The 14418-nt window shown below is 52.3% G+C and overlaps 6 protein-coding genes across 6 annotated transcripts; 2 read left to right on the plus strand and 4 right to left on the minus strand.

Moving 5' to 3' along the window:
• Positions 1 to 236: 236 nt before the first annotated feature.
• SAICODRAFT_171909 (uncharacterized protein) lies at positions 237 to 1421 on the minus strand. Its single transcript, XM_019165767.1, has 3 exons — positions 742 to 1421; positions 577 to 688; positions 237 to 522 (listed from the first exon to the last, which is right to left on the minus strand). Exons 1-3 carry the CDS (start codon positions 1276 to 1278, stop codon positions 434 to 436), a joined length of 738 nt encoding a protein of 245 aa, XP_019021466.1. The 5' UTR covers positions 1279 to 1421; the 3' UTR covers positions 237 to 433.
• Positions 1422 to 2838: 1417 nt separating this feature from the next.
• Positions 2839 to 6207, minus strand: SAICODRAFT_67715 (SIR2-domain-containing protein; the record flags this gene model as incomplete). The annotated part of the gene is made up of 6 exons (XM_019170336.1): positions 6092 to 6207; positions 5762 to 5868; positions 5248 to 5266; positions 3536 to 4667; positions 2894 to 2942; positions 2839 to 2871 (listed from the first exon to the last, which is right to left on the minus strand). Exons 1-6 carry the CDS (start codon positions 6117 to 6119, stop codon positions 2839 to 2841), a joined length of 1368 nt encoding a protein of 455 aa, XP_019021467.1. The 5' UTR covers positions 6120 to 6207.
• A 404-nt stretch (positions 6208 to 6611) lies between these two features.
• SAICODRAFT_27573 (uncharacterized protein) lies at positions 6612 to 8954 on the plus strand (the record flags this gene model as incomplete). Its single annotated transcript, XM_019167042.1, has 7 exons — positions 6612 to 7157; positions 7249 to 7443; positions 7615 to 7650; positions 7768 to 7908; positions 7961 to 8305; positions 8362 to 8473; positions 8527 to 8954. The coding sequence occupies 7 exons, from the start codon at positions 6612 to 6614 to the stop codon at positions 8952 to 8954; spliced, it is 1803 nt and encodes a 600-aa protein (XP_019021468.1).
• Positions 8955 to 9509: 555 nt separating this feature from the next.
• SAICODRAFT_31906 (phosphoribosylglycinamide formyltransferase) lies at positions 9510 to 10497 on the minus strand. The gene has a single exon (XM_019168049.1). The coding sequence runs from the start codon at positions 10441 to 10443 to the stop codon at positions 9826 to 9828; it is 618 nt and encodes a 205-aa protein (XP_019021469.1). The 5' UTR covers positions 10444 to 10497; the 3' UTR covers positions 9510 to 9825.
• A 208-nt stretch (positions 10498 to 10705) lies between these two features.
• SAICODRAFT_41372 (ankyrin) lies at positions 10706 to 11065 on the plus strand (the record flags this gene model as incomplete). Its single annotated transcript, XM_019168658.1, has 1 exon — positions 10706 to 11065. A coding segment is annotated over one exon (360 nt), but the record flags the coding sequence as incomplete, so codon positions are not given.
• A 1225-nt stretch (positions 11066 to 12290) lies between these two features.
• SAICODRAFT_73407 (A/B/D/E cyclin) lies at positions 12291 to 14350 on the minus strand. Its single transcript, XM_019170854.1, has 3 exons — positions 14100 to 14350; positions 13980 to 14038; positions 12291 to 13723 (listed from the first exon to the last, which is right to left on the minus strand). The coding sequence occupies exons 2-3, from the start codon at positions 13989 to 13991 to the stop codon at positions 12416 to 12418; spliced, it is 1320 nt and encodes a 439-aa protein (XP_019021471.1). The 5' UTR covers positions 13992 to 14038; positions 14100 to 14350; the 3' UTR covers positions 12291 to 12415.
• Positions 14351 to 14418: the final 68 nt, after the last annotated feature.

Raw genomic sequence — 14418 nt, forward strand, 5'->3', positions numbered from 1 at the left:
TCGACAACGACAGTACGGACGAGGTGGGAAGGACACCATGCGACTGTGAGGTCCTGAGCCGTGACAAGCCGTTTTGATACCTCAGTAGGAGCGCATGCATCTTTGAGGAGGGACAGTGAATAAACTATTGTTTTCAGAAGTTACAGAGCAATATGAAAACAGTCGAAGGTACTGTATGAAGGAAGAATTGTTGATAATAAGGATATGATAGGTATAGTGTAGCAAAAGTAGCAAGATAGCAAATGTCTATGCGCCGTTATCCTCGTTTCCGTGATCACTCCATTCCCAAAACATCATCCTTGCCGTAAGTTCATAACAAAAAAACACCATGTCACCAATGTCCATACTCAATCCCAAACGCCATGACTATTACTTCGAGTACACCGCTCAATCACCAGCCGCGTATCGTTAAGTCCGAGCGGGCGTTATGTGTTTAAGATCGATGGCTGATGAAACCATCAAATAGATTCTTAAGCCGCCCGTAGTAATAGTCGGCGTCCGTTACTGGGAAGTTGCTGTACCCTGTACAAGGAAGTAAGCAAACCGCAGCAATACGAGCGAAGAGGATTGAGGCACCCCAGGTTCGGACAAAACGGAGAGCTAGGCCCAAGTTCGTCACAACATCGTCCGAATATAACGGATTCCTGTGCGAATCATCATGTCGTGCCATCATAATGGCATTGGTTGCCTGAAAATAGTCATTCTTAGCATCGCGGGCAGAGAAAGAATGGAGACGCATACTAGATCGACGTTGGGGAGGAAATCCTGAAGCCAGTGAGATTTCCTGTCCTTGTGATTCAGGAATTTAAGCATCACAGTACGGTAGTGGGATAGCTCCCACCCCACACACCACCCCTTCATTTTCTTTTCCTGCGCTTTCGTTTTCCTAGCCTCATGGGATACGTAACGCATCACCCACAGCAAGCAGAACTCCTCGACTAAATCGAGGGCTTCTATCAAAACTTTCCTGGGAGATGCGATGTCAAAATGGTCGTCCAACTCGATGTCCTCTCGATGCTTAAGGTCGGCGGCAGTCGGGGGTTCCCTTGGCGGTTTAGGGGTACTCTCTAGATATGTCTGGTACGAGTCAGTATATTGGGCGATGAACAAGAAGCATGACGAAGAAAAGTCAAAGAACCCTAACCCAAGGAGATATGGTTGGCGCAGAGAGAGAAGGAAGAACCGATGCCCCGTCCTTGGCGATGTGTAGAGGGAGTCCGCAATGCAGACCGGAACCTGTGTGGGGACAACAAGCGCTGGGAGAAACCAGACACGCATTGAGGCCGTGCAAGGGCGAACTCTTTGACAGCTGGTCCTGGGCTCTCACGGGTTGGTTCCGGTCCTGCCCAAGAGCAGTCGAACGCTGTCTTATCCTGTTGAAAGTCGAGATGGACGGGGTGCTGGGGCGTGGCCGGTGCCGTAATGGCAAAGGGAGTCCGCAGTGCGGACCGGAACCTGTGTGGGGACAACAAGCGCTGGGAGAAACCAGACACGCATTGAAGCCGTGCAAGGGCGAACTCTTTGACAGCTGGTCCTGGGCGCTCACGGGTTGGTTCCGCTCCTGCCTAAGAGCAGTCGAACGCTGTCTTATCCTGTTGAAGGGCCACGTTGTCGAGTTGTTGGTATGTCGGCACCTTCTCTCTCTGCGTCGGGGACCGGCAATGCAACGGAAGAAATAAGAAAGAAAAGTTAGTACGTACATTGTAATGATGACAAGTCTGCTGATCCACTTTCTTGCTTCCCGTCCCCACCAGGTACTCCAAAGACCTCATAAGATGGGTCTGCACGTAACGGTCGGCTTGGCCCTCGGTAAATCCATGGTCGACAAGATCATCCCATACGGCATCTTCAACCTTTTTCCAATGCGTGTCGCTCCGCATATCACCAGAGAATCCAAACTGTCTCTCGATATCGGCGGTGAGGGATGCATCCTTGTAAACTTGCAGCGAACAACACGGCGAGCTTCGGCTCTTGTGAGGGGATCGGTCGCGGGTCCGGCATGAGTGTTTATCGGAGGCCTCCGTCCGTCGTGGCGAACGCGAGCGTTCGTTGCACGAATGTGTGCTGGTATGATCACCAGTTCGAGACTTCGAAGACCTATGGCGACTACGAGATCGACGACAAGACTGCTTGGAGCTGGACGGCGCTCTGGGTCCAGTAGATCGATGTTCCGTTGATCCCATCGACGGGGATGAAGAGCCTGGGGCACTGTAACCAGAACCGTCGGTCATGGTTGTGATGTAGTGTTTAATGATAACCAGGGATGGGAACGACGAAGTACTTGTACTCCTCCCATGACTACTTCGCCCCACTTTGCAGATCCGTTGCCCCCCGGAACCGCGGGCCAACTCATCTGGCCGACCGATCCCACAAGAAAATTTCCTCATTGATCCATCCTTGCTTCGCCTTCGTCATCATTGACTTTCTTTTTCGAAGTTCTTTTCCAGAACGAAACAGCCTCTACCTGAACCGGGTGTGAGCGTGTTCGCTCCCTCGGAAGGGGCCCTAGCGCGACCCGGCGGCCCGCGCTTGCAGATCAGCTGCGCATGCCGTGCGATCCAAGGCGAAACGAAAGAAATTTAATATTTAAATGTTGAGGGATGTCTTTTCTCCAATAGCTGTTGATAGAGCTGGTGGCTGGATGAAGGGATGAGCCGTGATTGATATTGATGGCGGCGATGCCCGGAAACCGAGAAGTTCAAGCCTGGTAGATGCGATGAACCCGCACAAATCGATTCATGACAGCACTCTTGATCGATTGATCCCTCTCAATACATTGAGCCTGTTATTCACGATCGGTTAATTAAACCAAATAATTACGATCGCCCTTGACATCAGCTACGTCTCAGGTTGAAACGCTCGGAATGCGGGCTACCATGGACCACATACGCACGCGAACACACGCACACCCAAAGACACGTTTGAATCCGGAAGCAGATCGACTAGCACGAAAGAAGAGATGGTGTTATGAGCAATCTCGGTTGTTTGGCAGGACGAGCGAAATTGCGAATTCATTGCGTGATCCACGGATATCGGTATCGATTTGAAGCTGTAAAAAATGTATACCGGGCGAGAAGTCTAGCAATCAATGTTGCTTAAACACGTCTATCAAGACTTCTATCAATACCCACGGCCATCCCTAGTCATTCGATCTCTGACAATCAATCCCATCCGCCCACGAACTTTACCTATGCATATCTAAACTTTCGCCATGCATTCCCGCCCAGCACAATGACACAAGTACTACCACGTACGCCGGCGCCATGATGTTACTGTAGATACCGCGGAGCCGCAATCCATTCGGGAATGCCCGCACACGGCACGTACGCCAGGATAACGCGCACCAACGAGCCGTTCCTACCTACACACTCATTCCAACCCCTCGTCGCCTCCCCCTCGATCCCCGTCCGCCTCACCACCACAAACGACAACCTCCTCCCCCATCACCCTCCCCCTCCACCACCCCTCCCTCCCCCCCTCCACCCCCCTCCACTCAACCCTAACCGCCCTCTCCCCACCAGCACCCAACCTCAACAACTGTTCTCCCTGTCCCCTACTAACAATCGCTCGTAGTTCATCGCTCCAGTTGAGACGTCGACAAACCTCCTCAACAACAACATCACTCCCAACCCCCAAGAGCTGCACATCAAACTCCACGTGTTTTACCGCTTCTATCCCAACATAAACTGCCGGGACGTGGGGGGGTAATAGGCCGAGGATTTCTGAGACGGGAGAGACTTTAAGGGAGGTTCCGATTGCGATCAACAAATCACAACATTCTGCATCGGGGGTGCGAGGGGGGGAGGTGGATGGGGTGGGAGAGCCGAGGAGACGGGAGGAGAAGGTTGGGGGGAGGGGTTCGCCGAAGAAGGTTATGTCGGGTTTCATCACGCCCAAGCTCGGGTCCACATCTTCTTCTTCTTCCTCCTCCTCATTCTCAGTTCTCTTCTTCCCCTTCTTCGTCGTCGTCGTCATCGGAGGGTTTTCCAAACACAGCGGACATTTAGGTATGCGTCCAGCACGGATATCCCCAAAAATCACCTCCCCCGGACATTTATACCCACACGTAACACACCCCGCCCCCCCAAAACTCCCATGACACTGCACCAACTTCTCCCCCCTAATCCCCGCAACACTCTCCACCCCATCGATATTCTGCGTGTAATTCGTCAAGAGTTTCCCCTTATCTTGCAACAAGCGAATAAACGCATGCGTGGGCGTAAACCGCGAAGAGGAGGAGGGTGGTAGGATGAGTCGAGCAAAAGAATAAAAGATCGATGGATCAGACCGGAAAACGTCGATATCGAACATCTCTTGTGGGTCGTTGAGTCCACACTCCGCCAACTTCGCATATATCCCCGTATCGGAGCGGAAATCTGGGATACCGAGACTCGTACTAATTCCCGCGCCCGTTAATACGATGATGTTCTTCGCGTTCCGAATCAACTCCACGGCATCTGACACGGTGTTGTATTGTGCTAGTTTTTGGCGTTTGGAGAGGAATCGTGAGAGTGCCATTTCGAGAAGGGGGAGGAGTGCTTGATCCGGGAATTCGCAGAGGAGGGGTGGGATGCGGAATCCGAAGGCGGAGAGGAGGGAACGGGTTGGTGTTTCGAGTTGGTTAACGTAGTATTTTAGGAAGAGGTCTGGGCCCATTTCGCGGAGGTCTTTGCGGAGTTTTGCGATTTCGGTGGGGGAGAGGAGTTCGTCCTGGGGTACTTCGCCGTCCTCGTCGTCGGAGTTGTCGGTGCGGTTTTGGGCTTCCATGATGTCCAGCAACAAACTCCCGTCATCAGAACCGATCTCACTTCGCTGTTCCTCATCCAACGGAATCGCCCCCTCCACCTCACGATGCACGGTCTTCACGCGCTTACTCGGCGGCTCCCCACCGTCCACATGTCCCATCCCCTTCCCGGCATCGACATCGACATCGCCGCTCGCAAACGGACCACCTACAGAAATCGGAGAAGACATCTCTGGATACGGCGGTGTTGGTGTTTCGTTAACGTCGCGGTTCGGTGCGTCGTCAGTCAGGTTCGTTGGTTTCAGTCGTGCGCTAGGCTGGGACTGCTTAGCATAACATTCGATACCTTCAATGACAATTTCAGCCAAACAGCTTACAATGGCCAGGAGAGTCCTGCTGGACTTCTCACGACGATAGGACATCCCTCGATCGCGCGGGCCTGTGAGGTTACTTTGGAGTGATACGGACCGTCTCGGTGTGCCTTAATCTACACCGACGCATACCTTGCTGCAGTACATATTGCTTCGAGTCTCATGACGAATTCGCTCTGTCTAAGAAGCTCGACACGATCCTTGTCGGCCGGTCCTACAGGTCTGCTCAGTGCCTTGGTCATTCTTGACCCGGTTTACCCGGTTCCTTCCACGGAAACCTGGATCCGCATCCCTCCTCGCATTTCGGATTGATCTCATGGTTCGATGGCGACATCGACTCCATCGAAATTCCATCAAGGGCTTTTCGAACCGGATATCGTCCGTCTGCCATCGACGTCACGCCATTTTCACAAACACGTTGCACGTTGCACGCCGCTTCCGTGGAATATCGAATAAGGTTCAGACAAAAGAGCAGGGGTGTCAAAAGAGCAGGGGTGTAGGAACTGATGATGACGTGGGTGGTAATCCGATCCCAGCCTTTCACGAGAGGGTGGGTTGTGTGGAGTGTGGTTTCTTGGAGCTGGTTACGACTCACCACCCCACCTCCTCCTCCCCGCAACCCTCCTCTCCCCTCATTCGCCCTCACCGCCCCCACCGCCCCCAACGCCGCACTTTTGATGTCCGGGCCGACTCTAGTGTCCAACTCTTCTGAGACCGGATATCTGTTATCGTTCGGGACCGCCCGCAATATCGCTGTGGTCACGCCATATGCATTTCCACCAAACACGTTGACCACGCGGTTCCGCAAGGAATAACGTTCAGGAAAGAGCAGTGATGCCGGATCCGAAGCCTGGGGTGGCGTCTTCGATCCCAGGTTTTCACGAAGCGTTGGTTCGGTTGTCCTGCAGTGAGGATGGTTGTTGTATCATCTCAACCACGATTCACTCCAGGACGTCTTCCCTCGCTCACCATCGACGCCCATCTCCCACCCCAATCATTTCCATGCCGTCCGATCCGTCCCAACCTCGGCCAATTCGTCATATATCACCCCCGCCGGCCCCAACTTAAACTTTCCTCTTATCATGCACGGGGGTTGCCAATGCGCAGCAACTCCAAGCGAGGCTATGTTTCGAAAGAAGAACGTCAACCAACGAACGATTGGACCGGATCAAAGTTACCTCTTGGCTTGCCATATTACGAGGGGCTTAGTCATGATGGATAACAGGGTTTCCAGCAACCTTCTTCGTGTGTAACCCAAGAACGATTGGACCGGATCAAAAGTTATCTCTTGGCTTGCCAAGAACGATGCGTAATAATGACGGATGACCGCGTTTTCAGCAGGATTTCTTCTGCGATCCGGTCCGTTGGGTTACAGGGAGGAAGTTGGTGGCGAAGGATAAAAAGGTGCCGTCGCCCACCCTTTTGAACGACTACCATCAAACATCCACACTACTCAAACATCCATACTACTCAAACATCCACACTACTCAAACATCATGGGTACGACCCTGCCGCATTACGCTGGGCAGGACTTCCTCCACACCGACGGATCGCCGACCCCCCCTCAGTCTCGAGCTCAAAACAAGAAGCTCGACACTGGCTCCACCCATGACCAAAGCCGCACTTTGGCTCGTCAAGGACCCCATCGCACCTTCCGACCCAAACCCCCTCGCACTCCTGTCTCGCCCAGGCCTTCGTCCAGTCGACTCCCTTGTCGGTCTCCAAATGGACCCTACGTTCGCCCCTCCATCAGTCCTCGATCGTCGGCGTCAAGATCTAAGGACCCGAAACTGATCACGCCTTCCGGCACTCCACCCAACAAGCCTATCGAGCAAGAGCGTCACAATGCGTCTTTCCTTGGCCGAGACCGACTCTGCCTCCTCGCACAGCAACAGAGGTTCGTCGAGTTAGAGCTTATCATGAAGGAGGATCTGGCGAGACGTCAGAATTACGATACGGCGACAATTCAGAGGCAATACTCCTCCAACCTTCAGAACTGTTTGAGAACTTTGGTGTCGGAGGAAGCCGTGCAGCACTATAAGGTAGGCGTAGCATATTTTCTTTTTTTCACGGGAGGTGACAGGACGCCAGCATCGATGGGAGAGGACGGTTCTCGCGACACTTACGGGATAGCTCAGTAGGCACTCAGGCAAGTGGACCCCAGCAGCGTCCGCCACACACCAAGGCGGGCGTCGATCAGCAACCTCCGCCGGACGCAAGAGCCGGCCGGGGATCAGCAACCTCCCTCAGCCACCAGAGCTGGGCGAGGCGACCAGCAACCTCCGCCGGACGCAAGAGCCGGCCGGGGATCAGCAACCTCCGTCGGACGTAAGAGCCGACCGGGGTCCACGAACATCAACAATCCACTTGCCTGAGCCGCTTTGCTGAGCTGAAAGGGGGAAACTGGGGCTGGTGTGCCTATCTACGAGCTCTCGACAAGGTTATCGACTGCCTGCTTTGTGGATTCGCTGCCAGTGCCACTACCTCCGGTTTGATTAGTACTGCGTATGTCTGGCAAGGCGCCCTCTGTCAGTCGTACGTGGGAAAGTTGGACTCCCGTCCTTCGACAACCCCACTTACCCTTCTCTCCTAACTTTCACTAACCACGCTTTTCGTGAACATTTGAACTTGTGCTGACTTCTACATCTTTAGTTGTATCGATATCACTTGTCCCGCCCCGAGAAGAAGGCTATTCAGGGAGCGCAGAGTTCGGAGGCGACGGTGCAGGATGAGGCGATGGAAACGAGCGAGGAAGTAGAGGACGCGAGATCATCATCAGCCGAGAATAGTTTGGTAAGCTATAGCACTACTTGCCTTTCCATTTATGCTGACTGTACATCAACAGGATCCAAATGGTTCTGCTGCTATTGCTGAGGACGTTCCACCGAAGAAGGAAGGCTTCGTTTCATGCGTGATGCCGCCACGTCTTGGTCGCCATTCGGTCAGTCCCGAACAGCGCGGAAGTATTTATACAAGGACACTGGCGCTGTTGAAGACGGTTGCGCAAGAGCACGTCCGTCTGTTCGTGTCTTGTACGACTCGACGGTGGGTTGCGCAGAACGAGTTCAAAGTTCAGGCGGACAACCTCGCAACCTGGGAGATGGGGCACTACATCAAAGGAATAAAGAAGCATTTGGCCGATATGAAGGTTTGCCAGAAAAACAAGCTGTATAACAAGAACGCCGACCTGGTTTGTGTTCTATCTTTATAATGTTGGCTCAGGTCTTATTAACATGGTTTTTGCAGGTTGCGGCAGCCGTCCTCATTTTGCGGCACGACGGAGCGCATGACTCTAAGTTGGATGATCTCGATATTTTCGGGAGAATCTCATTTGCCAGAGAGTTTGTTTACATTTTTGGTGAGTGTTGTCTTCCTCACTTTCTCACTGCCATGTTTCTAACTGTCTCATAGGCAAAGGTGGCCTTCATGCGCATCCCAAATCCGATGAGTGGAACGAGCAGATGGACTCCAGTTGTCAAGGAATACTTGATATCATCACTGCCGCTCACGGACCACCAGCACCGTTGCCTGTGGGACCCTCATCGGTTGTGCCCGGCGATGTTGCCAAACGTCGGCGACACTTAATTTCCTCCCTGCGGCGTCAGAATCTCCTCGCCTTGGACGAGTTCACGAGACTGGCACTCCTTGTGAGAATTCCATTCCCACAGATGGAGGATGCGTTCTCGTTCTATAACGACTTGTCGGATGAAGACCCGGAGAGGCTGCACAGGCTCGCCGAGCTCCTACGCGCTGTGGACCAGAACACGCGTCCCACACCTGGACCTTCAGGGAGTGCGAGTTCGCGTCATGGTGCACAAGTCGTTAAGACGGAGATTTGATAAAGAAAGGCATGGAGTTATCGAGTTATGGGATCTATTCGCGGGAAAATATAGAGGAGAGGACATCGGTGCATGGGAAGCTTTCGTTAATCATTGGTGAAGAAATTAGTCGTTCGGCGTAGCTTGCCTTTGCTTATATCCCATATATGTAATCGAAGTAATATACTTCTCCGATTCATCATTCACAATTGCGCTCGACTGTATCGTAAGAGCCTGCGTTTCCTCATCCGCAAGGCATGTCTTCCCTCAGGTTTACCGTATAGCAATAGTTTCAATCAGTTTAGCATCCCAAGTAGCCTTAACAGTACGCTATTTCGAGAAAGCAATTGCGCTTGACTTGTGGTTGTTTGAGTGAGGGTCACGCCTTACAATTGGCGGGAGGGTATCTGGATGGTCAATCAAAAGGAACGGGCAGAGGTGCCGCGGATTGGCTCAGCGTGAGAATTCACAGAGAGGATCACCGAGGAGAGCGGCGTGGGTCTACCGCGCGACGTTGGAAATTACGTTTGTCTTGTTGATAAGGACTTGAACGTTTGGTAAATTCTAGATTACTTATACCTCATATATCTAATCGAAGTCGTAGGGCTTCTTAGCTTGGTCATTTGTAACGCAACGGTCAGTCTTGCTCCTACTGACGCCGGTTTCGAGTCATTCCCGTGACCCCACAAACTTATCCCATATCCTGTGGTACCCCTCCTCACTCGTTCCTCCCCATCCGTCTTACTGGCTAATGCTCGCTCCGAGCCCACACCGCATCGGCTTAGCCATCGCCATCACCATATTACTCCATTACATCCTCGGCCTGGTAAACATATTTCTCCTCTCCCGTCCCCACATCCGTAATCCCCTCTAGAACCGCCTCCGCATCAACCTATGTCTTCTTCGCCAAAGCCAGCTTGGTTCCTTCCACAATCGCAACGTGCTCCACGCTGTGAATCCTATTCTCCAGGTCTTCCAGCGACTCTCCCTCCTTCATCTCAATTTCCTTGATCAACAAAGGCTCTCCTCGGTCAACCTCCTCAATAACCCAGTGGATCATGCAGCCAGTCTTGGTGATCTCACCCTTCTGGAAAGCATCATATGCTCTGTCAATCGCATGTGCACCATCAAATGCCCCAGGAAGCGCAGGATGCAGGTTGATAAGAGGGATACCAGCCTCTCGCAGTGGTCGCAGACATTCTGAAGACAAAATATGCATCCAACCAGCGCAAACCACCAAATCCGGGTTCAACTTCTTGATCTTCTCCGCCAACTCTCTATCAAAATCCGGGCGCGCTGCCGTAGCATCTTCTAGATGCTTCTTCTTATATGGTACGATGTTGTGGACGGTTGTTGAGATGGAAGCTTTGGCGGCGCGCTCGAGGCCATATGCAGCTTTTTTATTGGAAATGACATGGGTGATCTTGTAGTCGGATCCCTGGTTGTCGATCAAGGCTTGGAGATTGGAGCCTGATCCGGAGATAAGGACGAGAATAGACGGTAGGCTCATCGTACTTTGGTATCTTGTTGAAAATATTGACGTTCGAAACTACCGAGGACGTAGATATCGCACCGAACCGCGGCCGTTACGATATCGCAGCATGGTGCAGCGCTCCTGTACTGCGCCACGCGCCAGCCGCCATAATTGTTGCCGTTCCAGACGATCCCGAAAGTCGAGAAATAACCAACGGAACAATTCTACGCATCCTACAAATACCATGCCTTCAATCTCTGACAATATCCCTCCTCACCCTTCCACCTCGCACGCAGACAACATCTGGATCGCCGCCTCCGAAGGCAAGACCGACAAAGTCCTCGCTTTCCTCGCCGCTGATGCCACCCTCAATCCCTCTGTCCCAGATTTCTCGGGCTACACCCCGATCCACGCCGCGGCATCATATAACCATGTTGAATTATTGAAGCAATTACTATCCATACCCGGGGCTAACCCTAATGCTGGAGACTCGGACGGCGATACTCCGCTCTACGTCTGCGAAACGGTGGAATGCGCACAACTGCTCCTCGAAGCCGGCGCAGACCCCTCATGGCGCAACAAAGATGGAAAATCCGTCCTCGAACATTTCGAGGAAGAAGGCGACGCACTCGCCGTAGCTGATTACCTCTACTCCGTCCTCGGACAGCAACCACCACCACGTCTCCCCGAGAACGCGGATCTGCAAATGAGGGATGCGGAGCAGGAGGGAGAGGATGCAGTTGATGTGGAGGGGTTGGAGCCGGCTATGAAGGCGCAGATTGATGAGATTATGACGACGATGCCAGAGGGGCCGGAGAGGGATGCGAGGTTGGCGGATGTCGTGAGGGATGCTATTATGGGACAGTATAGAGGGGACGTATCGCGGCAAAGGTTGGAGTGAGAGCATGGCCATGAGGGAGTGTGAAGTTCGGATAAGGATTCTGTGATCAGTATCGGCGGAATCATCGCGGTAGGGCTTTGCCCACGGCTTGGTGAGCGGGGGATGTCCGTCGAAATCCAAGGGCCTGCGTTAATACTTTCATCATGCTCGATCGGAAGTTTTGATGAATCGCAGGTATTTTTGCCGTCGGCGGGGGCCGGCGTAATACACATTCCTCAGCCAAATCTCTTGTTTCTCATGCTCCGCTACAGGTATTTGCCACTGTAAGATTCGTAACCTTCTATATACATCTATCGCGAAAGAACACGATCGGTGTTGAGCGTGGCTGTGGAAAATTATTCATGCTAGGGGTCATGATACCTGTAAGGCAGGCAATTATATCACGCAAAGCGGGTCTCTCGGATTTGTACGTGTCCACAGAAGGCAAGACAGTGCCATAATCAGTCATACTTCTGCGTTTAGACGTGGCTGCTTCTTTTTGGCTACATAAACGTCCCCTTGACGATAATTGCTAAACAGCCAACACGATTTTCTATTTGACTTGTACGTATTTTCACGACAACCATGGCGGGCTGCGTGTTGTCCATTGGCCAATTGCCTTTGCCAAGGAGGCAAGCTTTTGGGCACACGAAGCACCACCCCTTCGGTAACGCCTACGTATAGGTATACTAGTAATAGGATACACAAAGTCTAGAGTACCTTCCTCAATAAAGAACGCAGTACGACGGTGCCCCACAATCCAGCACACCCGTGGGAACATTCAAATTTGGGCCGGGCACATGCCACTCGACACACATGGCCACGAATATATATAAAACAAACAATTGCCGTCAATTGAAGAGCCTATCCTATTCCTATGCTACCCATGTAAAGAAGAAACCACGTCTTATCTCGACATTAAAAGACCCCGACCAACAAGAAAATAAATGGAGAAAACAGGGGTATCCCAATGCTTGCCCTCTCCCAGCGTAAGACGACGCATCGTATGCCATCGTAACTCATCAATCCATTCGTCGCATAAAATCACACAAGTCCCTTCATAGGTAAAACAACACTCACGCCCGGATGCCCATGTGCAACACGGCTCACCACTCTCTGGATGCAGAATTACTCCTCCTGCTCGTCGTATCCATACGCATCCTCCTCCTTGACCTCTCTATCCAACTTGTTGACCCAGTCACTGACAAAGATACTCGCCTTCAAGAACTTCTTGTTGGCGTACTTCTTATAGAAAGCCTCGTGCTTGACAGGTCCATACAAGTAGTTGATCATGATCTCCGTCACCGGCAAGAGCTCGTCTTCGGTGTAGCCGGAGTAGTGAACAAAGTTGACATCCCATGCGGAACGGTTGAGGGTAAGTCGCGCAAGGTACATGGACGCCGCAGCGATCTGAGAGGGAGGGAAGGCGAGGAGACGGTGCTCAAGGAGGGAGATCTCCATGAGGTACTTGGCGACCGTGCGGGTCTGGATGTCGTAGTTGTCCGCCTTGGAGATACGACGCAAGAAGTTGAGGGGGTTGGGGTAAGAGAGGTTGAAGTCCAACACCTGCAAGACGTAGCGTTCCGCTTTGAGAATGTCCTCATCGACCCATCCGGAGTCGGTCATGTACAAGAAGTTCTGGACGGAAGGTGCCATGATTTCCTCGTACTTTGCCGCGATGAAGAGGGCGGTAACGCCAACGAGTTGCAGCCTCGTCAAGGCCACGAATCGGCGGGAAAGGAATCGATCGATGATGTTCACAGCCAAAAAGAGCGTCTCGGGCAAGAGCCTGAACTTGGTGTGCACCTGAATCAACCAATCCACAAGAATACCCCTCATATTCCATGCCAACTCCTTCTGCAGGGACATATAGTCGGGGTTAGGGAGGGTGTTCTGCTCCAACTCCTTCATGTACTCGAAAATGTCCTCCACATACTCGGCAACCATCAACGGGTCATGTGCATCGTCAGCATCCAACTCAAGCCACGGTGCAGGTTCCTCCTCAACCGGTGCCTCAGACTTGACCTTCTTCGTAGGTGGAGCCTCGATGACTTCAGGCTCTGCAGACGTCGCAGATTTAGTAGACACAGTCGCACGCTCCTTCTTCATGGCGGGCGCCGTCCTCTTGCGCGTAAACTTCTCCTCCTCCTTAACCTCTTCCTTCTCTTCCTTCTTCGGGCGAATCGTACTCCTGGTCCTGGTTACCCGGGGCTTAACCTCCACCGCAACCTTTCCATTCTCCTTGCCGTTGGAGACGGCGGCTTCCTTGACGTGGACGTTAGTGACTTCGCCTAGAGCAGCACGCTTGCGGGTCCCGAGACTGCTCTTGGTTGGTTTGGTGTCGACGTCGACGAGGACGGGCTTGCCGGCGCGAGTTGTGCGAGTTCGAGTTGCATTTTCATTGTTCTCAGTTGCGGCAGCGCGGGTTGAACGACGCTATAAACGGTATAGAATCAGCATACGCGTTTGAAGAGATACAATAAGCCCCAGTGAGAATCTTGGGTAGATATATGCTATGCAGACGGCTTCGGCGACATGTCCTTGGCGAACATTACCCAGGAGGACTTGTCCTCCTAGGCGCCAGTTGGTGAACATTAGCGAAGCCGATGGTTGCCCAGCATATACCCCATGAAAACAGCCAAAAGCCCTTTCCAAACCCTCCCAACTCAAACGAAACACGTCCATGACTCACCGTAGCATTCATCTTAGCTATACGTATTTGTTCGGCTTAAGGAGGTTGAAAGCAACAAACTGCAACAAAGACCCAGTCAATACGCGTCCAAAACACAGTGCCCTTTAAAAGAAAACTCACCTGGTAGGTATATAATCTCACTCGAACGTCAAAGAATCCACTATGATCTTCAGGAGGCTCGACAGGTCGTGCAAAAGGTGTAAACAAGCAAACACCGTGGCTTGATCGATAGAAAAATGTCTGAGCTTCGGAGCTAATGCGATTAGAGAAAGGAAGGACCGTAAGATGCTCAAGGACGAATGGAAAGAAGCTCCAAGGAGTCTTGAGGTCCGATTTTGTTGGATGAAGGTTGTGTGTGACTTTGAGGCAGGTCAGCTTGTGTCTCCTTTAGGTCTGATTTTGATTGAGCGCGTTTCAATGGACGGCCACCCGCGACGGA

This window comes from Saitoella complicata (assembly GCF_001661265.1).
Source record: "Saitoella complicata NRRL Y-17804 unplaced genomic scaffold SAICOscaffold_26, whole genome shotgun sequence".
In the NCBI taxonomy this organism is placed as follows: Eukaryota; Fungi; Ascomycota; class Saitoellomycetes; order Saitoellales; family Saitoellaceae; genus Saitoella; species Saitoella complicata.